At 59.0% G+C, this 26,760-nt stretch overlaps 1 protein-coding gene across 7 annotated transcripts; it reads left to right on the top strand.

The window, feature by feature from the left end:
• The first annotated feature begins 122 nt into the window (after positions 1-122).
• TSPOAP1 (TSPO associated protein 1) lies at positions 123-24,958 on the top strand. 7 transcript variants are annotated; one of them, XM_038547879.1, is made up of 32 exons: positions 123-1,313; positions 2,106-2,213; positions 2,506-2,634; positions 3,201-3,380; positions 3,931-4,116; positions 5,322-5,399; positions 5,486-5,569; positions 5,788-5,877; positions 6,055-6,177; positions 6,435-6,539; positions 8,004-8,054; positions 8,459-8,479; positions 9,284-9,488; positions 10,100-10,272; positions 11,441-11,556; positions 11,829-11,938; positions 13,820-14,650; positions 14,783-14,934; positions 15,246-15,614; positions 15,699-15,917; positions 16,239-16,421; positions 17,002-17,865; positions 18,485-18,584; positions 18,673-18,827; positions 19,433-19,601; positions 19,973-20,044; positions 20,464-20,496; positions 20,685-20,788; positions 20,874-20,945; positions 21,191-21,301; positions 21,948-22,007; positions 23,785-23,924. In XM_038547879.1, exons 1-31 carry the CDS (start codon positions 984-986, stop codon positions 21,975-21,977), a joined length of 5,553 nt encoding a protein of 1,850 aa, XP_038403807.1. In that variant the 5' UTR covers positions 123-983; the 3' UTR covers positions 21,978-22,007; positions 23,785-23,924. The 7 variants fall into 7 exon arrangements, with proteins under 7 accessions (XP_038403807.1, XP_038403804.1, XP_038403805.1 ...); XM_038547876.1 differs by lacking the exon at positions 21,948-22,007 and having other exon boundaries at positions 2,506-2,631; positions 23,785-24,958; XM_038547877.1 differs by lacking the exon at positions 21,948-22,007 and having other exon boundaries at positions 15,702-15,917; positions 23,785-24,958.
• The last annotated feature ends 1,802 nt before the right edge of the window (positions 24,959-26,760 follow it).

Genomic DNA, 26,760 nt, shown 5'->3' with positions numbered 1-26,760 from the left:
AGCCCACCAGTCCAGCGCCATCACCATAGAAACCAGCAGCCGACTTCCTATTGGTGGGTGGAGAAGACGGCAAGGGGGAGGGGAGGGCTGGCTCTTCTCTGCTCCCCCCCCCCCCCATTCTGAGGCTCAGCCCTCCTCTGCGCCCATCTCGGGGCTCCTGGACTGTAGGGGACCCCTGCAGTCCCCAGAGCTGAGGCCGGCAGGGACAGAGACTATGAGGCAAGCAGCCCACCGACCCAGGCCTCCTTAGGACCTGCCGACCGCCCAGCAAGCACGAGAGAAGCAGCAGAGAGGAGGGCAGGAGATAAAGGACCACTGCCGACAGCTGAGGATGACCCCCAGCAGCTCCTGCACACCCTAACCAGGCTGAGGGTCGAGATGGATGGCCAGACTCGCAGATGCTGACGGACATACAATGACACTGATGCACACAGCCGCACAACACTGAGCTGCTTGGATACAACCAGTGACAGCATCACACACTGCCACAGCCCTGCAACACAGACACCCACACACAGAGAGAAACAACTGGCAACTCTGAAACAGGCACAGACAGGGACACGCAGAACCACTACCCCCAACACACACAAGTGGGGGCATCCCTCCTCCAAACACACACCAGGCAGCGCTGCCCCGAACAGACAGAGCTAGAGACACACGCAGACCTTCACCCAGGCGCTGCTGTTGGTGGCCTCTGCACATCCTCCCTGCCCCCACGGGGACACCCTCGCTCCTCCACACACTTGCGCGCACACACACAGCCACGAGCAGACATAGCTCGCATACCCTTAGCTTCGGCTCTGGCAGCTCTGACTCCTGCAGCCTCCTTTGTGGGTGAGGAAGATCGGCCAACCTTGGATGGAGCCTCGGTGAAGCCAAGAGCTCAGAGAGGAGAGGGTCTGGCCTGGCATGACCCTCGCCAGCCCCTCCACTTGTCTGGGTGATGTCCCCTGGCCCAGGTCCTGTGGCCCCTTGGCAGTATCATGGAGCAACTGACACCCCTCCCACGGCTGGGGGACCCCAGAGCCATGGAGCCATGGGCCCTGCCTGCTTGGCAGAGCTGGACTCCAGGCCAGGGGAGGGGACCTGGAGGCGCGACCCCAAGCTTTGCTGATACTCAGGCAGCTCTGCAGGTTGGAGAGCCGAGGCCCGAAGAGAGCTCCGAGCCAGAGGGAGCCCAGAGCCTCGCGACTATGGGGGGCGTTGAGCCCGAAGGAACCAAAACTGGGCTGCCCAACCTGAGGCATCAAGCAGCGAGCTCCAGACCCAGCTGCCCGAGGCTAGAGGATGAGGAGGTGGAGGCTCTCCCTAAGGTAAGGGAGCTGGGAGGGCTGGGGTCTACGTGGTGGGGCCTGTCATGATACCCTCCAGCCTGGGCACAATATGCAACCCCACTACCAGCCTCTCCTCTCCTGGCCTCTGTCTGGGGGTCCTTCTCTGTGACTGTGTGCCATGCCTTCTCGGGGCAGGAATCTCAGTGGCTCCATTTTTTGCCATATGTCTGTCCTGACTCTGCCTGTCTGCTACATCTGGCCCTGCCCCTACCCCTTCCCTTGGTGATTTTCTCTCTGATGGTCTGTCTGTGTCTCCTCCTCCAAGAGTCTCTGTCCTTGAGGGCTGGAGGATCCTGGGGGTGGTGGGGATTGTGGAGGTGTATGGTGGAATCAGAATTCAGAGGAAGGGGATTCAGGGGAGGGGGCTCAGTGCTGGGCTGAGACAGGTAGGACAAGGTTGGGGTAGGTGTGAGTGGCCACCTATGGAAGATGGAGGGACCAGGGCTTTGGGGAAGGAAGGGGGACACAGGGAACATAAGGAACCGGGAGGGGTGGGGCTGGGACCTGGAGCTTGCATTTCCCAGGAAGAGATGGGCAGAGACGGAAAGAATTGGGTACTAGCAGAGAGGGTCCCAAGGCTGGGAGAGGCCAGTGTGGGCCCCTTCTGGGCCTCCTATGCTCGTTCGTCTCTGAAGGCCTGGGACACGGGGGAGAACCCTCTCGTCTCCATGTCTCCTTAGACCACTGGTGGGCAGGATGTTTCCATATGGAGGGCTTTGGCCAGGGAGGGTGTATTCCTGAGGTGCTGTGCCCCATCCTTTCTCACGCCAGGGCCAGCTGAACATGGGCTTTGGGGACAGGCCCAATCTGGAGCTGCTGAGGGCCCTGGGGGAGCTGCAGCAGCGCTGTGACATCCTTAAGGAGGAAAATCAGATGCTGGTGAGGCTTGGAAAGCAAGTCCCGAGTCCTGGTTGGAACTGGGGGAAGGCAGACTCAGATGCCCCAGGCCTGTGCCTCAGCGTCCTCCTCGTCCCATATATGATCCCTCCAAGTGGGGGCTACCTGGAAGTGATATGATCCCAAGACCCAGAGAAGGTGAACCCCTATCTAGGGTGGCCAAGGACCCCACTGCGAGCCCCGGGCTCTAACCTCTAACCCAAAACCCAGCCAGTTAGGATTGGGTCTGTGGGGTGCTCCCCACATGCCCCAATTCTGGCTGACCCCTTGTCAGAGGAAGAGCAGCTTCCCTGAGACAGAGGAGAAGGTGCGGAGGCTGAAGCGGAAGAATGCCGAGTTGGCGGTCATTGCCAAACGCCTGGAGGAGAGGGCCCGCAAGCTGCAGGAGACTAACCTGAAGGTGGTGAGGACAGGAGGCTGCTGGATGGAGGCTGGGTGACCAGGGACAAGGGAGCCAGGCCAGGTGTGAGGGAGTGGGGCTTAGGAGTCATGGACTCCTAACACCCAGGAAAGCAGGAGCCCAAGGCCCAGGGTGTAGGAAGGGCAAGTGCCGTCTGGGCCAGGAGGCTGAGGGTTTCTGGGGTTACAGGAGGGAGGGAAGGGCTGGGCGGGGAGTTCCTGAACAGGCAGGGAGCAGGTTTCTGGATTACCACGTGCTGGTGCTGGCTGCAGCCTCCCGCTGAGCTCATCTCTGGGTGCAGAGCTGGTGGGGGCAGGGATGAAGACCCATGACAGTGGCAGCCCTGAATTTGCTGCATCCTAAACTAGGATATGGAGTTAACCCTCTCAGTTCTGCCTGAGAATTGCTGGGGTGGGGTCGAGTAAGTCTAGTGGTCACCTAGAACCCCCAATACAGGGTAGAAACAGGAGGCGGGTTTTCATCCTACCCCCTCCATTGAGAGGAGCTGAGGAGTGGGAGACGTGCCCCAGCCCTCAGATGACCCTTGGCCTTGCCCCTCCTCTGGCCAGGTGAGTGCCCCTGTGCCCCGTCCTGGGGCCAGCCTGGAGTTGTGCCGGAAGGCCCTGGCCCATCAGCGAGCCCGGGACCTCAGTGAGACAGCCAGCGCCCTGCTGGCTAAGGACAAGGAGATCGCTGCCTTGCAGCGGGAGTGCAGGGAGCTGCAGGCCAGGCTCACGCTGGTTGGCAAGGTGCGAGGTCCGGACACCCCTTCCTGAGCAGCCCTGTACGGGGCCGCCTGCCTGGCTTGTGGGATGCAGACGAGATGTTGATGAGATGCAAATGAAGCGGGAAGGTAGAAGCTGCTGGGGAGTAGGTTCCCCTGGCAACGGCCCAGGTGGGAGCGGGGAGAAGGAGCCTGAACCGAAGGGGGTGGAGCCCCGAGTCCCAGGCCTGGGAATTTCTGTGCTCAGGCCTTCGGGCTGTATGCCAGCGGGTCTGGCTGTATGAAGCCACACATATCTCGCAATTGTGTGAAGCGATGGTCGCAAGGCATTTAGCACGGTGCCGGGCACACCGTGAGTGCCCAGTAGATGAGTTAGCTGTGACCGTCTGCACACGGGCTCGCGGAAGCATGTGGCTGCATCCGCATGCACCTATGACCAGGCATGGATGCAGGCGAGGGGGGCGCGTTCCCGCGCGTCCGAGCCCCTCCTGCAAGGTGCAGGGCGGGCTCGGCCGGGGATGGCGCGGGGCGAACGGAGGCTCGGCCTGACGCCCCTCCCTGGCCCCCAACCCCAGGAGGGCCCCCAGTGGCTCCACGTGCGGGACTTCGACCGGCTGCTACGCGAGTCCCAGCGGGAGGTGCTGCGGCTGCAGAGGCAGATCGCCCTGCGCAACCAGCAGGAGCCGCCCCCGCCGCCCCGGCCCCCGGGCCCCGCCGCCCCGGCCCGAGCAGGGGCGCCCGCCCCCGGGGCCCCGGGAGAGGTGAGCTGGGGCGCGAGGGCGCGCGTCCGGGCGCGTGCGGGGGGGCGGGGCGCCCCGGGATCGTCCCCCGCACGGCGCTCGGAGCCCCGCGGCCCGGCTGCTGGCGGCGCGCTCCGAGCGCGGAGGGGAGGGTCGCCGGGACCTGCGCCACGTCGACCCCGGCCGCTGGGGTCCGCCCTCCGCGGGCCGCGCCCCGCCGCCCCCGCCGCGCTGCCAGTGGTACCGCCCGGCCGCAAATCCCCGGTTGCCCTGGCAGCCGCCCGGGGCCCAGCCCGCGCCGCCGCCTCCCGCCGCCGCCCGAGCGCGGGGACGCCCCCTGCAGCGCCCACCGGGTCCGCCAGGCCCGGCCGCGGCCCCCACCCGCCCCGGGGGCGGCGGTGCCTCCGCCTCGGCTCCAGGTACGGGCGACCCTCGCTGGGCGCTGGGCTCAGGCAGCTTCTGTCGCGGGGGCTGTCGTGGGGGAACCCCACTCCGGGCCGCCAGGACTTAGAGGTCCGGCTCCTCTCCATCCTCTCTACTTGGGCGGCACCTCGGTTCGCCTCCTTCTGGCAAGAGGGGTGGGAGAAGGGACCCCCTAGCGACCTAGGCCTCCGGGCGGGCGTGGGGCGCTTCTGGCTCAGATTTTGCCCCTCTGCCAGGCCCAGGGAGGGAGATGCACTCCCATCAAGGGCTGCCCCCCTCCGCAGTTTGCACGGAGAAGTCTGAAGTGCGACGGGGTGGGCCCGGGGGAAGCTAGGAGGAGAGTGGCCGGGCTTGCACTGCTCTAGGCAATGCCCGGGTTTGGATGATCCAGAATTCCTAGCTCTGGGAGCACCACAGCCCGAGGGGCCCCGGCAGTCTCCTCGTTCTCTGCCAGTCACTGAAGGACACCCAGGACGGTTATTTAGTGCAGAGCAGGGCTGCTGTTGGGAGCTAAAAACGGAAAGCTTTGGCCTGGATAAGGGACCCAACTCCCAGGGCACACATGGGTCTCAGGATCTCCAAGCAGTATGTCTGGAGGACACAGGGGAGCAGCCTCTGCACTTCCACATCAGTTGGAGATGTGGGCAGGCTGCACCACCACCCCCTTCTTAGGCAGGGATTGCTTTGCTGACTGAGAGGGGGTGGGAGACTGAGACACACAGGCTGGGCTGGGGGTGTGGTGGGGGCAGGCTGCCCTGGGGCCCTGCTCTCCGGTGCCAGCCCCCATCCCTGGGCATTTCCAGGCCACACCCCAGGAGGATGTGGAAAACCCACCTGCTGGCCTAGGGGAGCCAGAGAAACAGCAGAGGGTGCAGCAGCTGGTAAGTTCCAGGGTGAGGGTTTCAGGCCACCAGTTGTGGAAAGGTTCGCCTTCCCACATGAGGAGCCCTTGGTTCTGACCCCACAGGAGTCGGAGCTCAGCAAGAAGCGAAAGAAATGCGAGAGCCTGGAACAGGAAGCCCGGAAAAAGCAGAGGCGATGTGAGGAGCTGGTGAGCTCCCCCCCAGGGCCTCCCCAAGGCCAGCCATGTGGTGGGCTCCCTCTCAGCTCTGCCCTCACCTCACCTTTCCTTCAGGGCTCTCCTGCCCTGCCTGGCGCAGGGTCCAGGTTGGGGGAGGAAGGCCTTGTCTGAGAGGGCCAGGTCCTCGTGTGGGAAGAAGAGGAGTGTGGGTGCTGGGTCCCCTCTCCAGAGCTCCCCTGGTCTCTCAGGAACTGCAGCTGAGAGAAGCCCAGAATGAGAATGCCCGCCTCGTGGAGGAGAACTCTCGGCTCAGTGGGAGGGCCACAGAAAAGCAGCAGGTAGCAGCGCTGCCCATGTGCCGTGGGGCCTGGGCTTCTGCTGGGGCCCTGGTTCCTGGGCGAGGGGCTAACTCTACCCCCTGAACGGGCTAGGGTATGAAGGGTACTGTCCCCCTGGTGAGGGAGCTGCTGGGACAAGGCTGACACACCTAGCTCCCTGCGGCTCCCGCTCTCCAGGTGGAGTGGGAGAATGCAGAGCTGAGGGGCCAGCTCCTGGGGGTGACACAGGAGAGGGACTCGGCCCTTCGCAAGAGCCAGGGCCTGCAGAGCAAGCTGGAGAGCCTGGAGCAGGTGCTGAAGGTGAGGAGACTGTGGAGGTGGGGGGAGGGCCTCTGTCCCTGGCACAAGGAGAAAGTGAGTCTGTAGAATGTGCTCTATGTGGGGCACTGGGGTCTGAGGTCCAGTCCTGGCGCCGCCAACCCCTGCCCTTCTTTGGCCTCAGTCTCCTTTTTAACAGAGGGTATCTGGAACACATGGGGTCTGAGGCCCCCCCCATATTAGATCCACAGAAACGGAAGAGCGGGGCCCTGGCCTTGACTCAGGGTCTTGTGTTTTAGCATATGCGGGAGGTGGCCCAGCGGAGGCAGCAGCTGGAGGTGGAGCATGAGCAGGCTCGGCTCAGCCTGCAGGAGAAGCAGGAGGAGGTCCGGAGGCTGCAGCAGGTGGGCGCAGGGGTGAGGTAAGGGTGGTGGGCCACGGGAGCCTCAGTCATCCACTCATCCGATGAGCATTTACTGAGCACCCACTGAATGCCAGATTCTGTGCCAGGCACTGGGGGACAGTGGTGCGGAAAGATCAGGTCCCAGACCAATCAGCAAATAAGCAGATGTTCGAGTGAGAGGACCCCAGCCACTTAGGGGCCCAGTGGGGGAAGTGGCAGGGTGATGTGACCGAGTGAGTGGGATGGGGCAAGGGGCCACTTTAGAGAGGTTGGCAAGGAAGGCCTCTAGCACCTTAAGAGTGAGAAGGAGACAGCTGAAGAGTACGCCAAGTGGGAAACTCAAGTGCAAATGCCCTGTGGCAGTGAGGTCTAGACCAGCGTGGCTAGAATACAGCAGGCTGTACAGAATAGCAGGAACGGGCGAGAGCCAGATCTTGTTGGGCTTAAAGAAGTTTGGATATTCTGTTCTCTGAGCAGCTGGAAGCTGTTGGACGGTCCCAAGCGGGGGGGGGGGGGGGGGGGGGGGGGGGAGCGGGGGGGAAGCATGATCTGATTCATTCTTTCAGAAGGTGACTGGAGCAGCAAGGCCGCAGGGGTGGGGTGGGGGGAGGGGTAAGGGAGACAGGGGGTCAGGTGTTAATGCTGCTGTGTTGGGGGTGGTGCAGATGATGTCCGTCTGGATGGGATGCAGGCAGTGCAGGTGGAAACCAAGGCAAAGATTTGAAATACATTTTGGAGATAGCACTCAGAAGACTTCATAGGATTCAAGTAGAGTTCCTGCTCCTTTTGGCCATTTGCTGAGTAAACCTGAGGGACAGCGGGGCTCTCCACTCTCCGAGAGGTGAAGGATGAAGGGGCAACGGATATGAGAATTAGGGAGCCCTGGGTCCTGAGTTCGATTCTGGCTACGTTTGGATTGTGTGTTAACCATACAAGTGGACATGTCCATAGATAGTTGGATCTACAGGTCTGGAGTCGTGGGGAAGTTGGTCAGAGAGAGAGGGATGTTTCAGAGTGTGACTAGATGTGTTCAGTTGTGTGACTAGATGGGACCCCTTGGGAGAGAGCGAAGAGTGTAAAGCGGGCCCAGCCCTGTGCCCTGCAGCACATTCAGAAAGAGCAGAGGGCAGGGAGCAGGTGAGGGAGGCTGAGAAGGAGCCTCCCAGGAGGTGGGAGGGAAGCCCAGAGGGTAGATGTCTCAGAATGAGAGAAGCAGTGTCACACCTGCCTCTCCTTGACACCGTTACCTTCTGACCTAAGGTATGGTTCTGGGGCGAGAGTTTGGTGGGAGGGGAGAGCCCTCAGCCTCCCCCTTCTCAGCTGCCCTTCCTTCTTTGTCTCCCTGACCCTTCCCTTCCCTCTGCCCTTCCTTCCTCCCTCTTGCCCCTCCTCTTGTCCATCTCCCTCCACCCCCTCCCTGTTCCTCATCCTTTGCCTCTGACATTTTGCCTCCTCCTCCCTGTAGGCCCAAGCAGAAGCCAAGAGGGAACATGAAGGGGCTGTGCAGCTGCTGGAGGTAGGGTCCTGGGAGGGAGACCGGTCTTGGGGGGAAGGCAGGGAAGTTCAGAGAGAGCTGGAATGGACTTGGTGGCTGTGGGGGGTGTGGGGTTGCAGGAAGGGCCCTAAAATGCTCCAGAGCCTAGGGAATCCCCTCCACCATTGGCCTCCTTGGGCAAGGGCACAGCTGGGCAGGGGCTCCTGGGTCTGGTGGCAGCAGTCTCCCACTGCCACCCACCCCCAGAGGCTGCCTTCACCCTGAAATATCCTTCCATTTAGGAACTGCCCAGTCAGTCCAGGGAGCCGACCAGGTAGTGTCCACTTGGGCCCTCTCTCCCTCCCTCCCTCCCTCCCTCTCTGCACAATGACCCCACAGGGTGAATGGTTCTAACCTGTCCTCTGTGCTTTCCTTTCCTGCCACAGTCGACTCTGGATTCCATGCAGGTACAGCCTCCTGTCCCCCTACCCCCCACCTCCCTGGGCCATCCCCTCCCCTCCACCTCTCCAGGCTGGCTGAGCTGTGTCTCCCTCCTTGGGTCCAAGTGGCCCCAGTCCTCATGGCCGACAGAGGAGGGTATGACCGGTAGCAGACCCGAGAATGCGTAGATGGGCTGGGATTCTTAAAGGACCTGTGGGCCACCTCCTCAACCCAGTCATGCATGGCAGACACAGGGCCATCCCTCCTCTAAATCCTTGCCGCTCAGACCATGAGGAAGTTCATTAGTGGCCTAATGGATGATCCTCTTGATATTGGCCAGGGGAGAGGCCCCAAATGTTGGTTCTCTCCTGATACCTGAGAAGAATTCTTTGAGAATTGGCTCCTTCCTGCCACAAAGATGTCCCTAGTTCCTGTGTGGGATCTCTGTTGAGGGTAGGGATTTGGGTCACTGACTGTGGGAGGGTGACAAGCAGCAGAGCCAAGGAAACTCCTGAGGAGGTCCTGGCAGTGGAGCTAGGAGTGGGCGCCATTCCTTTTGGCCTAGAAGCTGCTGGAAGCAGGAAGTGCCACTGCCTGGAGTGTGGGGGTGTGCTGAGTGGGAGGTGGGGCCCCCACAGGGCTGGTACTTCACCTCCAGCTCAGACACTATTAAGGCAGTGGGGCAGCTAGGCTGAGAGCTGGTGCCCAGGCCTAGGGCTGGGCAGATAACGAGCTGAAGCCCAGTGTGGCCTCCTCCTATGTGGACGTGGCACCGAATGGGACTGGGCAGCTTTGCTGGGCCTGGTGGCTTATGGGAAGTCTTGGCCCAGGTCCGGGTTCGAGAGCTGGAGGAACAATGCCGCAGCCAAACAGAGCGCTTCAGCCTCCTGGCACAGGAGCTCCAGGCCTTCCGCCTGCACCCTGGCCCCTTGGATCTACTCACCTCTGCTCTGGGCTACAGTACCCTTGGAGACCACCCCCCACCCCCCTGCTGCTGCTCCACTCCCCAGCCCTGCCGGGGGTCTGGCCCCAAAGGTAAGGTGGACCCCAATGATATTAGTCTGGGGCTTTTGTATAGAGCGGAGCATTCAGAATCAGAGAAGGCTAGCAACTCATCCAAAGTCACACAGCAAGTTAGAGCCAGGCCTGGCTAGAACCAAGACTCCACTGGGGGAGAAATGAGCTCACAGGAGTGGCTCTCCTGGAGTCTGACCAGGCATCTTGGCCACTGGTCCTCTCCTCCAGCAAGACTCTGTGGTCATGGCTAAGAAGCTGGGCCCTAGGAATCAGCAGCTGGTAGTATGGGCTTATGAAGAGCTGGGCCAGGCATCAGGCAGTTCTGGGAGCCCCAGCCCCTCTCACATAACAGTCCAGGTGATTCTGAGCATGCTGCTAAACCTCTGCGGGCTCTGGTTTCCTAAGCTGTAAGACGAGAATAATTCAGTGCACTTTATCGAGCTGCTCTGAGAATTGTGTGATATAATATATGTAAATCACTTCCACCTCTACTTAGTAAGTTCCCTCAAATGTTTCCTCTAAGAAGGAAACGTGCCTATGGAGGGCCTGACCCTCATATCTGAGCAGCCCCACCCTTGCTCCCTCGTCCCTTCTCAGGCCACAGACCCCACGTGCCATCTTCTCTTTAGATCTCGACGTCCCTCCGGGCTCCCCAGGGCGCTGCACTCCAAAGTCTTCTGAGCCTACCCACGCCACTGTTACTGGAGTCCCTCGAAGGACAGCCAAGAAAGCAGAGTCCCTCTCCAACTCCTCTCGCTCTGAATCCATCCACAACAGCCCCAAGTCATGCCCCACGCCGGAGGTCAGTGGTGGGGCGGGGGCCTGGGGAAGGTGTGGAGTGGCCCTATCCTCCTCTGGGGTCCCCAGGAGTTGGGTGGCTGCTGGTCCATGTGGGTCCCAAGTTGGGAAGTGGAACCAGGCCCTGGGAGAGAAGGCCTGTGGATTCCTTTATGGGTGAGGAGCTCAGGTGGAGCCTGTCCCACCCTCCAGGGCTTCCCTGCAGATCCTACTTTGGGGCTGCCCAGCCCCACCCCTTGGGGGCTCAGAGAGGCCCCAGAGTCTGAGCTGGATGGAGGGAGACACTTCGGCACTAGGATCCCTATAAAAAGACTGTTCGTGCTAGTGTCTGTAGCCGAAGCAGATGGTTGTGTGAGAAGGAACACAGGTTCTAGGATTCAGATCCCAGCTCTGTCTTAGGCGAGTCTCTGACCTTATCTGGGCTTTGGTTTCCTTGTCTGGATTTGGAGCTAATAAAACCTGCCTTGTAATGTCGTGAGGATTACGTGAAAAAATAGAAGGAAGAGGACTACTGCAGGGCACATGGTAGATGCTTAACATGTGGCAGCTATTTTCGTTACCATTGCTTGATCACCTTGTCCCTGTCTCCACCTCCCATACCCCTTTGTGGAAGCGACAGGTCAGGCGCAGCCCTGCTGTCCAAGGTTTTGGAAAGCAATAGAACCCAGCCCCGGCCTCTACTGCCCCCTTGTGGGCTAGAATGACGGTGCTGGGTTTGGCGGTGTGGACGGGCTGCCCTGTCCCCCCCAGCCCCAGAGCCTTCTTCTGGGGACTTCCCCGCACCTCCTTCTCCTTGCTTCCAGCTCTTCCCATCTGGAGTGCTTTTCTGTGTTTCCCCCTTAAGGAGACAAACTGCCCCTGGTCGCCCACTGCACACGAGTGTGGTTGGCTGCTTCTCTGATGAGGAGAGCGGTTTTTTTACTGGGCTGGTGCAGTAGAGGCCAGGGCTCAGGAGAGATGCAGGTTATTCTCACTCCCCTTTGCCAGAGCAGCCGGGCTCTGCCGGGACCCGCGGGCTTGGGTGCTGATGTAGAAATCATCAGGGGTCATTGCTGCTGGCGCTGTCTGGCATGTGCTCTCTCTAGTCTCAAAGCAGTGCATCCTCTGGCTCATCCTGGAAACCTGCCTGCTTTGCCATTGGCCCTGGGTCCTGAACTTCTGTTTGCCCACAGGTGGACACGGCCAGTGAGGTGGAGGAGCTGGAGGTGGACAGTGTCTCCCTGCTCCCAGCAGCACCAGAGGGCGCCCGGGGAGGAGCCAGGATCCAGGTCTTCTTAGCGCGCTATAGGTGGGCCCCTTCCCCCGCTTCCCATTTCCCTAATGTTTCAGGTATATGGGAAGAAGGGACCAGGTGAAGAAGAGGTAGTGGGAATGGCAGGGATCCCAGTTGGACACGTCGTCTCAGCCTTATTGGGCCAGGTGGGTGCAGTGAGTGCTCTACTTGGCTATTGAGGATGAGCAAGTATCCGTAAGGGCCTAGTACAGTGGAAGAGAGGAGACGGGACACGGAGGTAGGATATAGGTCACTGTACTCTTCCTCCTCTGCACCTCTTTCAACAGCTACAACCCGTTTGAGGGCCCCAATGAGAATCCAGAGGCAGAGCTTCCTCTTACTGCGGGCGAGTACATCTACATCTATGGCAACATGGATGAGGATGGGTTTTTTGAAGGTAGGAAGGTAGCAGAGTTAATCTGTCCATCCCTCCGCTTTCAAGCTCATCTTCCCAAAGACCTCCAACTACCCATACCCTCCCTCAACTAGCTCAGCCCACCAGAACTTTTCAGACTTAGCTAAAGGGCAGGCAGAGACCTGGCAGCCCATGTAGGAGAGGGGGAAGCTGGTCTGACCACAGATCTGCCCCAAGAAATTTGCTTTTGTGCTGCCAGATGGAGCATGACGGTGCTTAACACTTAGTGACATGGAAGTTGGGCATGCAGCTTGGGTCTGATGCTGGGCTTCAGTCAGGTGTGGCGAAATGAGGGCCCGGAGCCCAGGAAAGGGTGTTAGTAGATAGTCAGCAGGTGCCAGGGCCCAGGAAGGGCAGAGGCTTCAGGGCAGCCCTCCAGTGTCCATGGGGAGCTCAGGCAACTGAGTAGTGCCCCGTTCCTGAGACTGGGCAACAGGGCAGGGCCTGCAGCAGAAACAGTCTTGGAAGACTCCTTAGGGGGTCCTGGCCAGACAGCAGGGGGAGTGATGTGGTGCCGAGACAGGGTTGGAGTGTAGGCAAGGCAGGGTGAAACTATAACCACGGGCGGGGATTTAGGAAAGAGGTTAGATCTGAATCTATAACATCCAAAGCTTTGGGCTTGTAAGGCTGGGTCTTCAGAGCCCGCTCAGTGTGCCCTCCACAGGCCCTGTGCCTGGTCTTTGAGTAGCTGCTATGAATGAGGGTGAACTCATGAACTTGAGGGAGGCTCAAGTCCCCAGAGGTCTGGATAACAGAAGTGGGGTTAAGTATTTCCCAGAAAAATGACTTTAAATGAAACAAACAAACCAAAAACCCAGAGCCAACACCTTTTCTTGGGGTGGGGAGAGGACAGCCAAACCACAAATATTAACCTCAGATTATTAGAATTTGAACTGCCCCATCTGGGATAGATTTAAAGGCCTGGAGACAACAGGGCCCATGATGCCATGTCCCTCATCACATTTAGCTAAGTGGCTGCTTCATATATGTCTGGTCCCAGATGGGGGACTGCAGTCTGTGGCTCCAACTTGGGAAACGTGGCCCTGGCTGTGGCCAGAGCTCCAGCGCCAGCTGTTACAGGTGGTGTGGGTCTGCGACGGCTCCTCTCTTTCCCGTCACATACCTTAGCGTCAGTCTTATATTGATGTGCTCAGGCTGCCGGACCAAATTACTTTCCTTTCCCCTGACCGGGCGGTGCTTTCCTCTCCCGCCGAGGATGTCGGTTTTCCACTAAGGGAGGTTGAAGGGTGCCCCTGTCCCCTACTCCTCAGGCCTTCGCAGTATGAAAGTTTTCGAATGTGCAGAAACACGAAAGCGTAGTAACAGTTAACACTCCTATCCTCACCACCTAGATTCAGAGGTTGTTAACTTTTTGTCGTATTTGCTTTTTCCGTCTGTAGGTTAAAAAAGAAAAATGAGGTAAAAGTGAGTTGTAGACATCATAACATTTTGCCTAGCCACGCTTCGGCACTCATCTCCTCAGAACATGGACGTTCTCTGGCAGCCTGGCAGAGCTTAGCCTCACCTAGGAACTTGTTAGAAATGCAGACTTGCAGCCCCACCCAGACCTCACTAAGTTAGAATCTGCATTTTAACGAATCTCCAGGCGATTCATAGGCACACTAAGATTTAAGAAGCGCTGGCCTCTATCACCGCAGTGTTGTTATCGTCCCAGTGAATATTAGCAATAACTCCCTCCTGCAACACATCGACTGCTCTTGCGTTTTAAAACTACTCACAGATAAATGTTGATTTGCATCAAATGCTTAAGATCATGCTCTAACCTTGGCTCAAATGCATTTATTGGACCGGTTTTTCTCTACCTCCTCTCTGTCTCCCCCTCCCCCGCCCTCCCTCTGCCAGGGGAGCTCATGGATGGCCGAAGGGGCCTGGTCCCTTCCAACTTTGTAGAGCGTGTGTCCGACGATGACCTCCTTACCTCCCTCCCTCCGGAGCTGGCCGATCTGTCCCACAGCTCGGGCCCTGAACTCAGTCTCCTGAGCGGAGGTGGGGGTGGCAGCAGTAGCGGAGGCCAGAGCAGCGGGGGCCGCAGCCAGCCCAGACCTGAGGACGAGGCCGAGGGGGCCGAGCTCAGTCTGAGCCCCCAGCCTGAGGGCCTGGGCGGGCCCCCTGCCGTGCCTCACCCCCGTGGTCTGGTGGTCCTCAGGCAGCTGGCCCACAGTGTGGTCCTGGCCTGGGAGCCGCCTCCCGAGCGTGTGGAACTATGTGGCTACCATATCTGCGTGAATGGGGAGCTGCGTCAGGCCCTGGGGCCAGGGGTGCCCCCCAAGGCTGTGCTTGAGAACCTGGACCTGCGGGCCGGGCCCCTCCGTGTTTCTGTGCAGGCCCTGACCAGCCAGGGCAGCTCCGACCCTCTGCGCTGTTGCTTGGTGCTGGGTACCCGAGCCGGGGTGGTACCTAGCCAGCTGCGGGTCCATCGACTGACGGCCACATCTGCCGAGATCACCTGGGTGCCCGGCAATAGCAACTTGGCCCATGCCGTCTACCTCAATGGGGAAGAGTGCCCCCCTGCCCGCCCCAGCACCTACTGGGCCACCTTCTGCCACCTGCGGCCTGGGACTCTCTATCAGGCCCGAGTAGAGGCTCAGCTCCCACCTCGAGAGTCCTGGGAACCAGGCTGGGAGAGGCCAGAGCAGCGGGCTGCCACTCTGCAGTTCACCACACTCCCGGCAGGTATGCAGGCTTGGGCTTTGTGCATAACACCCAGAAGGCCAGGCCACGGGAGTTACGGGGGAACCGCAAACTAGACTGCCATCTCGAGGTGAGCGTCCTGCATCCCCTGGTCTTGTGCCCTTCTCCCCTCAGGCCCGCCTGATGCCCCCCTGGATGTGCAGATTGAGCCGGGACCCTCCCCTGGAATCCTGATCATCAGCTGGCTACCAGTAACAATCGACGCTGCTGGCACCTCCAACGGCGTCCGGGTCACAGGCTATGCCATCTATGCTGATGGGCAGAAGGTATGGCCTGGGGACTCTGCCTCCCGTACCCCAGGAACAGGATGGGGGCTCTCCTTGCCATGCTCAGAGGCCTAGTCTCCCCAGTCCCTGGCATTTGGGCACCACGGAGCCAGCAGACTGGTTGAGGGCATGGGCTTTGGTAGCAATGAGTGCAGTTCAGATCGCATGTAAGAGGGGGATTAAGTGAGAGGAGATACGCCAAGGCCTTAACGCAATGCCTGGCAGATGCTGACCACCTTTGTCACCCTCGTGTCCTGACATGTGGCCCCTGCAGCCTCCCTTCCCCAGCCTGCGTTCCCTCCACCCTGCAGATCATGGAGGTGGCCTCGCCCACGGCAGGCAGCGTGCTGGTGGAGTTGTCCCAGCTACAGCAGCTGCAGGCGTGCAGCGAGGTGGCTGTGCGCACCATGTCGCCCCACGGCGAGTCAGCCGACTCCATTCCGGCGCCTGTCCCCCCGGCCCTGGTGGCAGCCAGCCTGCCAGCCACCGTCCCCTGCGCCTCACCGCGACCAGGCTCCGAGGCCAGGCCACCCCTCGCTCCAGCTTCCCCAGGGCCTGGAGACCCCACTTCTCCCCTCCAGCGCCCTGACCCCCGGGGAGCTCGAGAGCCCCTTGGGGGTCCACCTCCCGGAGAGATGTCGAGAGGATCCCATGAGGAACCCCTGGCACCTTGCTCTCAGGTATCTGCCAGGGGGAGGGGGAACAGGTGGAGGCTGGGAGAAAGGCCTAGGGCTTTGGCCGTTCCTCAGTGCCTACCATTCCAGAAGGAGGCTGGGGCAGCTATGCTGGGTGCCTCAGAGGATGGGAAGGCCAGCGAGCCAGCCATGGGCGAGAGAGCTCCTGACCCTGCAGTTTCGCCCCTGGCCAAGGAGGAGACTCTCCCAGCACCCTCCTCTGCCCAGGGAGCACTGGCCCAGCGGGTGCCCTGTGCTGAGGCCTGCCGTGGAGGAGACCCAGGGTCTGGGCTGAGGCCCAGGGCTGAGGTATGTGTTTGGGATGTTATAGAATTGGGGCCTCTGCCAGCCAAAATCCGGATGTCCTCTCCATTTATTTTCTGCTCTGGTCTGTGCTCTGTGTCTGCTTCTTTGTCACTTTGTCTTCCTGGATTTCTCTTTTCCTTTTGGCTGCTATCCTCCCCCCACCCCCCACTTCTCTGCTCCCACCTGTGCACACTTCCCATTTGGGACATGACCCTCCCTCCCTCTGCCAAGGGACCTCGGTCATTCCGATTGGGGCTGACCCTCCCAGACCCCCCAGTGCCTCCTGCGACCCTTTCCTCTCCTCCTTTGTCTCACCTCTTGCAGAGGGAGGACACATCAGAACTTGGGGGCCGTCTGATGAACTCCCTTGTGGACCATGGCCGCAACTCTGATCTCTCAGACATTCAAGAAGAAGAGGAGGAGGAGGAGGAAGAGGAGCTGGGTTCCAGGACTTGTTCTTTCCAGAAGCAGGTTGTTGGCCACAGCACCAGGGAGAACGGGGCCAAGGTAATGGGGGGAGGGGAGGCCGGTGGGCCCTAGATCTCGGGTTTCAGGGGCCTCTACCCCACGTGCCAGCAGCTGCTCCAGTCACCACTGAGTGCCAGCAACATTCTAGGTGTGTGGCCTGGGCCCTGTCCCAAGCAATTGATAGGAAGTTGCTCAGGACTGGCCTCTGCCCTCCTGGGAAGAAAGGAGAAAATGAAGAACTCTCTTCTGCTCCTTCTCCTGCTCTAGCCCACCATGTGCAGAGCCCCGGCCATCTGAGATCCTTGCTGGGAGCTTCTAGGGAGGGGTGGGAAGGCCTCTCCACTGTACAGGCGTGGTCTGCTCCCTGTCACTCCTGTCCCCCGAAATCCAACATCTGTGCAGCCTGTTCCTTGGGCGTGTTCCGTAATTCCTCCTCTGGCTGTGCTCCAGACATGCTATGGGACTTTGGGCCAGCCCCCTTTCTGGTCTTTCCTCTTGGAGGAAGCTGAGGGAGGGCTGTGGGGTTGCCTGCAACCCCTGCCCTCGTTTGAGGACAAAGGTCACAGCTCTATCCTCTTCCCATGGACCTTTCTTCCCTGCTGCCCCCCTTCCCTCCCAGCCCCAGCCCCAGCCCGACCCCTTCTGTGAGACTGACAGTGACGAGGAGATCTTGGAGCAGATCCTGGAGCTGCCCCTCCAGCAGTTTTGCGGCAAGAAGCTTTTTAGCATCCCCGAGGAGGAGGAAGAGGAGGACGAGGAAGACGAGGAGGAGGACGAGGAGGATGAGGAGAGGCCAGGAGCAGGCTGTTCTTCCCAAGACCCTGGCCCACCTGCACCGGCAGTGCCAGGGCTCGGCTGTGACAGTGGTCAGCCTCGAGGACCTGGCCCGTGTCCCTTGTCTCCAGAGCCCTGCAGGGCTGGGGACCGCCTGGAGGATGTGCCTGGACTTGCTGGTGGAAGTGGCCGGAGGAGAGGAAGTGGCTCCCCTGAGAAGCCCCCAAACCGCCGGCGGTCCCCAGACCCCCGTGAACACTGCAGCCGACTTCTCAGCAACGGCGGGCCTCAGGCCTCTGGACGACCGGGCCCCACACGGGAGAGGGGTAGCCCCCCCATGGGCGAGGGGACCAAGGGCTTGCCAGAGGCTGGTGGGAGAGGGCGGCCGCCCCCTTCCCGGAAATGCTCCCGTGGCCGGGCCCCAGAATCTAACCTGGCCAGCTGCCTCTCCCCCAAGTGCTTGGAAATCAGCATCGAATATGATTCTGAGGACGAGCCGGAGGCAGGCAGCGGGGGCATCGGCATCACCAGCTCCTGCTACCTCGGAGATGGGGAGGCCTGGGGCACAGCCCCCATAGGGAGGTCCAGGGGGCCTCTGAAGGCTCATTCAGGCCCCAACCCCTCCCCACGCCTTTCGGCCTGGGAGAAGGGGGAGCCAGAGCGGAGAGGCCGCAGTGCAACTGGTAGAGCCAAGGAGCCACCCTCGCGGGTCCGTGCCTACCCCCTACCCTGGCAGCCCCCTGCCTGCTGCCGCCTGGTGGCTCTGCTTGCTGCCCACCAGCCGCTCCCATTCCACGCTGCTGCCGCCTCCATCCGCAGAGGTGGGGCTGGGCCTCTGGGCTCCCTCTCCTACCTCCTCCCACCCACATTCCACTGCTTTGCTGCTTCTGCTGATCGGAACTGGGATGGATGCACAATATTCTGTGATCGCTAGTCGCCAATTGCTGCCAGCCAGCCCCCTGCCTTTGGGCGGGGTGGCCCTTTCCTCTGCCTAGCTAGTTACGTCTTCGGGACACGGACCCTGAGAAGAGGTCCCCTCTCCCACGCTCCTCGGCCAGCTCTGGGAGCTAACCTTAGTCCCCTCTACTGCACTCATCTGCTAGGGTGGCCAGAGCCGGGTCTCCCACCTTCCTCCCGCCATGGGGGTGTCCGATGTCTCCGTGAGTTTGGGTCAAGGCTCCAGGAGAGGAATGTTGTGCCTCTGCTCTGCTGTGCTGCTTACGCTAACGGGGCAGAGCTGGGGAGTGTGCGTGGGGTCCTGCCCCTGCCCAGGTGCCCACCTGTGGGATGGTGTGTCACTTCTGCTGTCTGTTGCCCTCTCTTTGCAGGCAACAGAGACTGGGGAGCCCAGAGGGCAGGATGGCTCTGGGCGGAGGGGCCCCCCGCGGAGAGGGGCCCAGGCCTCCAGGGCGAGCACCACTGACTTGGGTGAGCACCCGAAGGGACCCAGGCTAGGCTGAGGGGCCTCTCCTCACCTGATGCTTTGGCCAGAGCTTACCATCATTGCTCTCTGCAGCCCCTCTGAGGAGCCCCCCAGAAGAAGCGCTGCTTTACCAGGACCTGCCTGTCAGGGTCTTTGTGGCTCTGTTCGACTATGACCCTGTGTCAATGTCACCCAACCCTGATGCTGGGGAAGAGGAGCTCCCCTTCCGGGAGGGCCAGATTCTAAAGGTGACTACCTACTGCTAGGTCCCTCGTCCTCTCTCCTTTGCTGTACTGGAGGTATCCTAGCCTGCCTGGGTGCGAACACAGCTTCTAGAGCCAAATGATGTGGAGTCAAATCCTGGCTCTGCCACTGGGAGCTGTGCAACCTTGGGAGAGGAACTAACTGCTCTGGGCCTCAGTTTCCTCATTGATAAAATGGGGATAACGTTCATGTCTGTCTCACGGAATGGCTGAGGATTAGGTTCAGGATACACAGAGTACTTCAACTGCCTGGCACAGGGCTCAGCATGATAACAACCCTTGCTGTTAACATTACAGTTTGTACTCAAGTCTGAGTATTTGTTGAAGCTTTTTTGCTGTTGCTCTGAGGATCTAGTCTGGGGTGGACTGGGGGAATGGGTGTGCAGTGAGTGACGATAATATGAAAAGGGCTATCTCCTCTCCTCCCTCTGATCCTTATCCTTGGCTGTGTCCCCCTATTTCCCATTTCACGGCCTGTAAACTGTAGAGTTTTCTTCTGCAATCCTGAGTGTGGTGCTGCGGGGCTCAGGGCCTGGGACCCAGGGCACGAGCTGCACTGGTCTCCTGAGACAACTGGTCTTTGCCTTTAGGTGTTTGGGGACAAAGATGCTGATGGCTTCTACCGGGGTGAAGGTGAGGGCCGGATGGGCTACATCCCCTGCAACATGGTGGTCGAGGTGGCTGTGGACAGCCCCAAGGAGAGACAGCAGCTGCTCCAGCGTGGTTATCTGCCTCCAGATGTTCTCATTGAAGGCTCAGGTATGAGCCACTGCTGTCCCTTACCTTCCTTCCACCACCCCACCTCCAACTCAGCCCCTCCTGAGCGATTCATATGTCCAGGGTGGCTGGGGAACCTCATTTGTCTGGAGTTCAGCAGAGCCTGTGGCCTCACAGAGACTTAGGCCAGTGTGGCCACAGCAGTGAGCTTGCCGTGTGGAATGGGGGTCTGCGGCAGAGGGGAGGGACCATGTGGTTTAGATCCTGGAGGTTGGGGCTGGAAGAGGAATGCCCTTTAGAAACCTGAGCAGAAGAACCCAGGCACAGCCCAAAGAAGAGACTCCAGAGTCACTATCCTATTCCCCTCCCCTGCCTCAGTTCCTCTCTTACGTATACTTGCCTTTCTGGATCAGGGAATGGTCCCTTTGTGTACTCTACAGCCCGCACAGCTGGGCCTCCCCCCAAGCCCCGTCGTTCCAAGAAAGGTGGGTGAGACCCCCTTCTCCCTTGGGGCCTGAGAGGATGAGTGGGGGTGGGGGGCACCGCTTGGCTCTCTGGGGAGACACAAGTGGGATTTTGAGCAGGTAAAGGGAATTAGGGCAGGCCTTCATCCACTTGCATTCTTTCCACTGGGGAGCCTCCTTTTAATGGGGACGGGGAGTGGTTTGCCAGGATCTCTGCTCCAGAAAGCACCTGACTAAATTCTGTGCAGCCTGGAGCAAGTCCTTTACCTTTTCTGGGTCTTAGTTCACTACCACATGCAAAGGGCTGGGCTCCTCTCTCTGAACATCTTTCTCCTGCCTCCCTTGTGTGAGACTGAGCATCCTGCCTGCCCCACATGGCCCCCAGCCTGGGATGAGGAGGGGAGTGAGGGGCCGGGCTCACTTGCACCTTCTCTCCACAGCTGAGGTGGAAAGCCCTGCCCAGCCCTGTTCAGGTGAGGGGCCATTCTTGTGCTGGGGATATTGGGAAAGAGGTGGGCCTGGGTGGCCCCCTGGGTTCCCCCCTGGGGCTGCCACTAGTGGAGGGGTAGTGAATAGGTGGTCAGCAGGCCTCCAGTGTGGAGGACAGTAGGGCGTGGGGGGTCCAGAGAGAGCCCCTGGCCCTCTCCCCCTTCCCCTGCAGGCCACACCCAGCACACCTCCTCTGCCAGCCTGAAATCTCCCCGTACCATGGTGGCTGCATTTGATTACAACCCCCGGGAGAGCTCCCCCAACATGGACGTGGAGGTGAGGACCCACAAATAGAGCTCACCCAATGGGGTGCTGGCAGCGCCTCCCCAGGGCTGACACCTGCCTCTTGGGCTCTCCACAGGCGGAGCTGCCCTTCCGGGCGGGGGACGTCATTACTGTGTTCGGAGACATGGACGATGACGGTTTCTACTATGTGAGAACATGGGGGCAGGGGTGTGCCATATATGCCCCCCTCACCAGCCCTCTCAGGGAGGGCCTTACTAGAGCCAGGGACGGGGATGAGTGAGGGTTCCTGAAGTAAGCCTGAAGGATGGACCAAGTCACTGCTGTGGCAGTAGTACTGACCTCAGGCTGTTTCCCTCGGGGGGGCTGCAGGGTTGAGGGGGCGGGGCTGAGGCCTCTTTCCTGGTCCCAGTCTCACCAGCATCTCCTCCCCAGGGGGAGCTCAATGGACGGAGGGGCCTGGTTCCATCCAACTTCCTGGAGGGCCCTGGGCCTGAGGCAGGTGGCCAGGACAGGGAGCCCGGGACACCCCAGGCTGAGAGTCAGGTCAGTAAGCTGGGGCTGTACCCTGCCGGGGTGGTGGCGGTGGTGGCGGTGGTGGTGGCGGCGGCGGTGACTGGGACAGTGTTGTGGGAAGGAAGCAGCCGGGCTATGATCCAGGTGAGCACTGTGCCCAGGCAGGAACTGCCAGGGAGGACCCAGCCGGGGCCAGCTCCCTCCCGGTATGTGCCCCTCTCTGCAGAGCAGTGATGGCTGGGACCCTGATCCCTGACCCACCTGACCCAGCTGCCCCCACCCCGGGGATGACGTAGATAAGGGGACCTTGTGCAAAGGCCCCCTGTACCCTCCACATCTCTAGCTAGTCATAGCCTGGGTTTCAGGGAACCTCCTGCCCTGTTGGGTCTCTCTGTCTCCCAGGTGCCCAGCAAGGCTCTGCTTCCTCAGGTCCTTGTTTTTAGAACCTGCTTCTCCTGGGGCGGGTGGAATACAGTGGAGTTCCAGCCCCCCAGGGCAGGGAGAGGAGGAAGAGGCCAGGCCCCAGTGGGAAACTGTGGGCTTCCATCTGCAGTGTTTCCAAAGGCAAAGGCTGTGCAAAGTTTCAGTTCCTGTGAGCTGGGCGACCTGGTGACTGAGCAGGGAGCATGTGAGTCAGTCCATAACCCATCTCCTCTCTTTGTTCCCTGTTCTTCAGAGAACGAGGAGGAGACGAGTCCAGTGCTAGATGGAGATAGATATATATAGAGAGCAACGTGTAAGTGGGGGGGACTGGCCCCCTCTGTTCATGTGACTCCCCGCTCCTTACATCACCATCATCAGACAGTGTTCCTTTGTCTTCAGTGCTGGAGCTGACCTGGCTTTTCTTCCTCCCCAGAATGGGGGAGGGAGTTCTTTCTGTGAGCCAGATCTGGGTGTACGATCATCACCTCCCCTTGCCTTTACTCTGGGCAGTGCCAGCTGTTATAGGAATACATGTCATTTTAGCACATAATGCCCCATATTAGCTGACTCCCCATATTCTATAGCTCCTGCAGCTTATAGAATATTGGGTGACATCCATAGCATGACTCATCAGTATATTATGATACTATTTGACTATGGTATTATAATATTGTGATTATTATTGGTGGTAAAAGGATGATACCGCAGTGCCACCAGTAATAATAGTCTCCCCACCCTTGTTCTCTGCACTGTAACCTGTGAGGGAATCAGATACATGGTTTTACTTCTAATACTCAATTTTCTCTGCTGGAGGGAATAAAAGGTGGGCGGGATGGGGGGGTACTTAAACAACTGGAATCTGCAGATAACCACCAACCATTCATCCCTGGGGTTCAGAAACTTCCTTCATTTGTTCCCGCAGCAACCCCTCCCTCCTGGGATATTATAGAAGGAGCCCTGGGAAGGAGTGGGAAGAACCGGGGACTCCCTGGTTGGCCACCAGCCCTGACTGGTTAGCAGTAGATGCCTAGACCTCTGGGTGCCGACAGACCCCCCTGGAGGAAGGCCTTGCCACATCATCATGGCCTTGGGTGTTGTGGCCCCAGGCTGGGCACCCGGCTCCCCTGCCTCTGGTCCAGGCTCCATGGCTGGCTTTGGCCAGGAGATGGCCAGGCTCTGGTGGTGAAGAGGGGGAGGGGCTTGAGGAAGGGGTATGGAGCAGTGGTGGCGAACCAAGACCTGTAGGCTTGCCAAGGCCTGACTGGGCTGTGCCAGGCATAGGAGGTTACGGTGAGGATGTGGGAAAGCGAAATAGGGGCAGGGAGGCTTCCTGGTGGCTCTCCTGTGCACCCAACCACTGTCCTTTAGGCCACCAACAGCATTGTGTGGGTGGGCCTGGGGCAAGGGGAGCCACTCACGGTTGCTAGTGAAGCTAGGAGGAGACTCACAAGGAAGAAATGCTAGCAGGGGTGGCAGGGCAGCCTCCAGAGCTTGTGGTGGGAGCTAAGTGATGCCCTTGTGGCCCAGGCCCCCTGCAGCCCTCTCAGAGGCCATTTAAGGAAGAGTCCCAGTCTTCTTCTCACAGAGTGGGCACTGCCTCCATTCCCTGAAGGGGCTGGGGCACTGCATTTGTGGGGCAGGACGAGCATGTGAGGTGGTGCAACAACTGCCTTTCCTTGGGGGGATGGCTGTCTCTCTATGTGGTTCTGGCCCTTGCTCTTCCTTTGCTGTGAGGGGGTGACATGGGGGGAATTTGGGGCATCCATCCCAAGGGGGAGGTCCAAGGACTCCAGAGCTCTGTCAGCCCAGTTCCCTATAGAGAGACCCAGAGAAGGGGAGGGGCTTGCCCAGGTTCTGGAAGCAGAACTGGACTCTGTGGCTGTCCCCAGCGCTCCCACAGCATCATCACATGCATTCGCCCCTCTGAGCTCTGTTGTGGGGCGGGGGCAGTGGTGGGGTGGTGGGGCTCTGGTTCTTGACCATGGGTCTGTTATGCCGAGGATTACAAGAACCTGAGGTCGGAGGGTGGAGGAATCAGGTGGGGGCAGGGAGTCAGGCTCTGACGTTGCCCCTTTACTCTCATATTCTAGGACTGGGCCAGCGTAACACAAGGGCCCCCGGTGCCCCAAGGTCGGCCCCGTGCCCCTGGCCTTGGCCGCTTCCCCGTGATTCAACTGGGGGGGTCACAGGGCACGAGAGACAAGGTGTGGGGTCTCCTCTCCAAGGGAAAGCAACTCCTAAGGAAACTGGGCTCTGGGAAAAAGGAGTGATGCTGTGGCGCGTCCCACAGACAGAAGCAGTGCCCCCCCCTTCACTCCGAGGCTCCCAGATCACCGGGTGGGAAAGGCCCTGGATGCTCTTCTTCCGAGTTACTGTGGCACCTGGATGGGAATCAGAGACTCGTGAAGGTCAGAGCTAGATGCATTCCCAAGGATGGCTCCTCTGGATGGGCACCTTCCTCCAACGGGAGGGGAAACGGAGCCGCGAACGAGGACATACCTTGGTCAAGGTTGCTGAGCAGCCCAGTCACCGTGCCAGGACCCTAGGAGCCGGGACTCCTGGTCCAGCCACCCACGCCTGGTTTCCCACCACACTCTGCTGGCCCCTTCCTGGGTCCTTCCTGCCCTGACGGCCCTGGCTATCCCCATAGTCTTCCTTCCCCTGAAGGCAGGTTTGCACTGGATCCCCTGGAGCCCCAGCTCCCCGTGGGGCAGGCGGGGCAGACCCCTGTATATATGTACATACTCAGTGCCTCAGCCCAGCCTCCCCCGTCGCTTCCACCACACCGGCCCAGGGAGAAAGGCCATGCCAAAGCGGGCCAGTCGGGCTCCACAGTGCTCCGCCCCTCCCTGCCGGCCTGGCTTCCTGGCCCCCGTGTGTCCCCACTCCCAAAGGCCCTGGGGCCAGCGGGCAGAAAGCCAGAGTGGGGTTTGCCTTATTTTGCTCATCGGATTCAACTTCTCTTTTGCATCATTTTCCTCTGGTCCCCGTCAGAGTCTGGGGGCTGGGGAAGAGGGCGGATTTATGCAGCTATTTTCATACATTCTCTGTTCTGAGTGGGGTGGAGAGCTTTCCACCCTTACCCTCACCACCCCCTGTAACCCTGTGGCTGGGTGAGTGTCTCTGCATGTTTCCTTCACCATGGTGGGAGATCGTTTGGCTGAACCCCCCACTCCCTCCTTGGTCTCCAGGGGTGTGGAACGGTGGGGGCATTTGTTTAAAAAGACAATTTTATTATAATAAAGTCTATTTTTACAAAACCCATGCTGGGCTCTAACCTGGGGCAAAGGACACCCGGAGGGGTGGGTCATGCTTGAGCTTTGGACTTGACTTTAGAACCCAGAAGTTACATCCGAGGGCGACCAGGGCAAAACCAATGAACACCAGGAAGACGAGCAGCTCCTGAGTTTCTTCTCTCGGGAAGGCAGTTTGGTAGCTTCCCTAGTCCCCTGGTTGTGGAGCCAGGTGTTTGGAGTTGGGGCAGGGTCTTGGTGGGAGAGAGAGACCTGGGGAGAGGGGCGGGGAAACTCAAGAAAAGGCACCAGGTTCAGGTCAGTGGACTGAACACACCTTGCAATGTTGACTTTTCCTGTCCCAAGTTCATAGAAACAATGGATTTAAGAATGACCAAAGGTATAAGCAAGCAAACCATATAGTTCCATTCCGAAAGGTGGAGAGGGGACTCTTAGTAGATTAGAATAGCAGGACTCCAGAGAGAACAGAAAACAGTTGGGAGAAATCTCAAGGCAGAGTGTGTGTGGGAGTCCTGCCCCCCCCCCCCGCCCCCGCTGCTCCATGCCCCGAGGTGGTGTGGACAGAGCAGAAGAAGCCCCAGGCGCTATGGACAGCTCCATTAGTCCAGATTCCACGTGGGGAGCAACAAGGTTCTGTGGACTGCTGCATATTCTCGCCAGGGGCCAAGGGGCAAAAATGAGGATGTCTGCCTTTACATAGAACGGTGGGAGGGGCAGCATGGGTCAGACACCGGGTGGTACTCCAGGTGGTTGGCAACACCTGGCAGAAACAAGAAGTATCACTGCCCAGGTGAGGAGCCACCCAAGTGTAGCACCCTGTGTCCACTTCCTCTCTTGCCAAAACCCTCCAGCTCACCACCAGCCTCATCTACTAAGGCCAGGGCACAAGTGAGACTTAATATCAATTGGGACAATGTGAATGATGTTGAGTCTTCTGACCTAAGAACAAAACACACCTCTCCATTTCTTCAGATCTTTCATTTCTCTCCGTAATGTTTTGTTTGTAGGTCTTGTACCTCTTCTGCCTGATTTATCCCTAATCATTTAATGTTTTTGATGCTATTGTAAGTAGTAGTATTATTTAAATTTTTATTTCAGATTCTTCATCTTTAGGATATAGAAACATGACTGAATTTTATATTTTGGCCTTGTATGCTGCAACCTTATCAAACTCACTTCTGAGTAGCTTTTTTTTTTTTTTGTAGGTTCTTTAGAATTTTCTACATATGTGATCACACCATATAAAAACAAAGGCAGTTTTACTTCATCCTTTCAAATTTTGATGCCTTTCATTTCTTTTTTCTTTTTTTGCCCTACTGCATTGGATAGAACCTCTAGTACAGTGCTAAATAGAATCTGCAGGAGTGGACGTGCTTGCCTTGTTCTTGGTCTTAGGGGAAAACATTCAGTCTATCACCATGAATAATGATGTTAGTGACATATTTTTTTTGTAGATACCCTTTATCAGGCTTGAGGAAATTCTCTTCTACTCCTAGTTTGCAGAAAGTTGGCGGTTTTGTTTTTTGTTTTAAATAATCAAAAATGGGATCCCTGGGTGGCGCAGCGGTTTGGCGCCTGCCTTTGGCCCGGGGCGTGATCCTGGAGACCCGGGATCGAATCCCACGTCGGGCTCCCAGTGCATGGAGCCTGCTTCTCCCTCTGCCTGTGTCTCTGCCTCTCTCTCTCTCTCTGTGACTATCATGAATAAATAAATAAAATCTTTAAAATAAATAAATAATAAATAAATAATAATAAAAATGGATGTTGGATTTTTATCAAATGATCTTTCTGCATCTAATGGGTGATCATGAG

Source organism: Canis lupus, chromosome 9 (genome assembly GCF_011100685.1).
Source record: "Canis lupus familiaris isolate Mischka breed German Shepherd chromosome 9, alternate assembly UU_Cfam_GSD_1.0, whole genome shotgun sequence".
In the NCBI taxonomy this organism is placed as follows: Eukaryota; Metazoa; Chordata; class Mammalia; order Carnivora; family Canidae; genus Canis; species Canis lupus.
This window is presented reverse-complemented; position numbering and strand designations above follow the sequence as displayed.

Bases quoted from the DNA above. Each gene is read 5' to 3' on its own strand.
- TSPOAP1 (XM_038547875.1), top strand. From the start codon at position 984: ATGGAGCAACTGACACCCCTCCCACGGCTGGGGGACCCCAGAGCCATG. The intron at 14,935-15,245 runs GTATGGCCTGGG...TCCACCCTGCAG, and splicing joins TCTATGCTGATGGGCAGAAG to ATCATGGAGGTGGCCTCGCC. The intron at 15,918-16,238 runs GTATGTGTTTGG...CACCTCTTGCAG, and splicing joins GGCTGAGGCCCAGGGCTGAG to AGGGAGGACACATCAGAACT.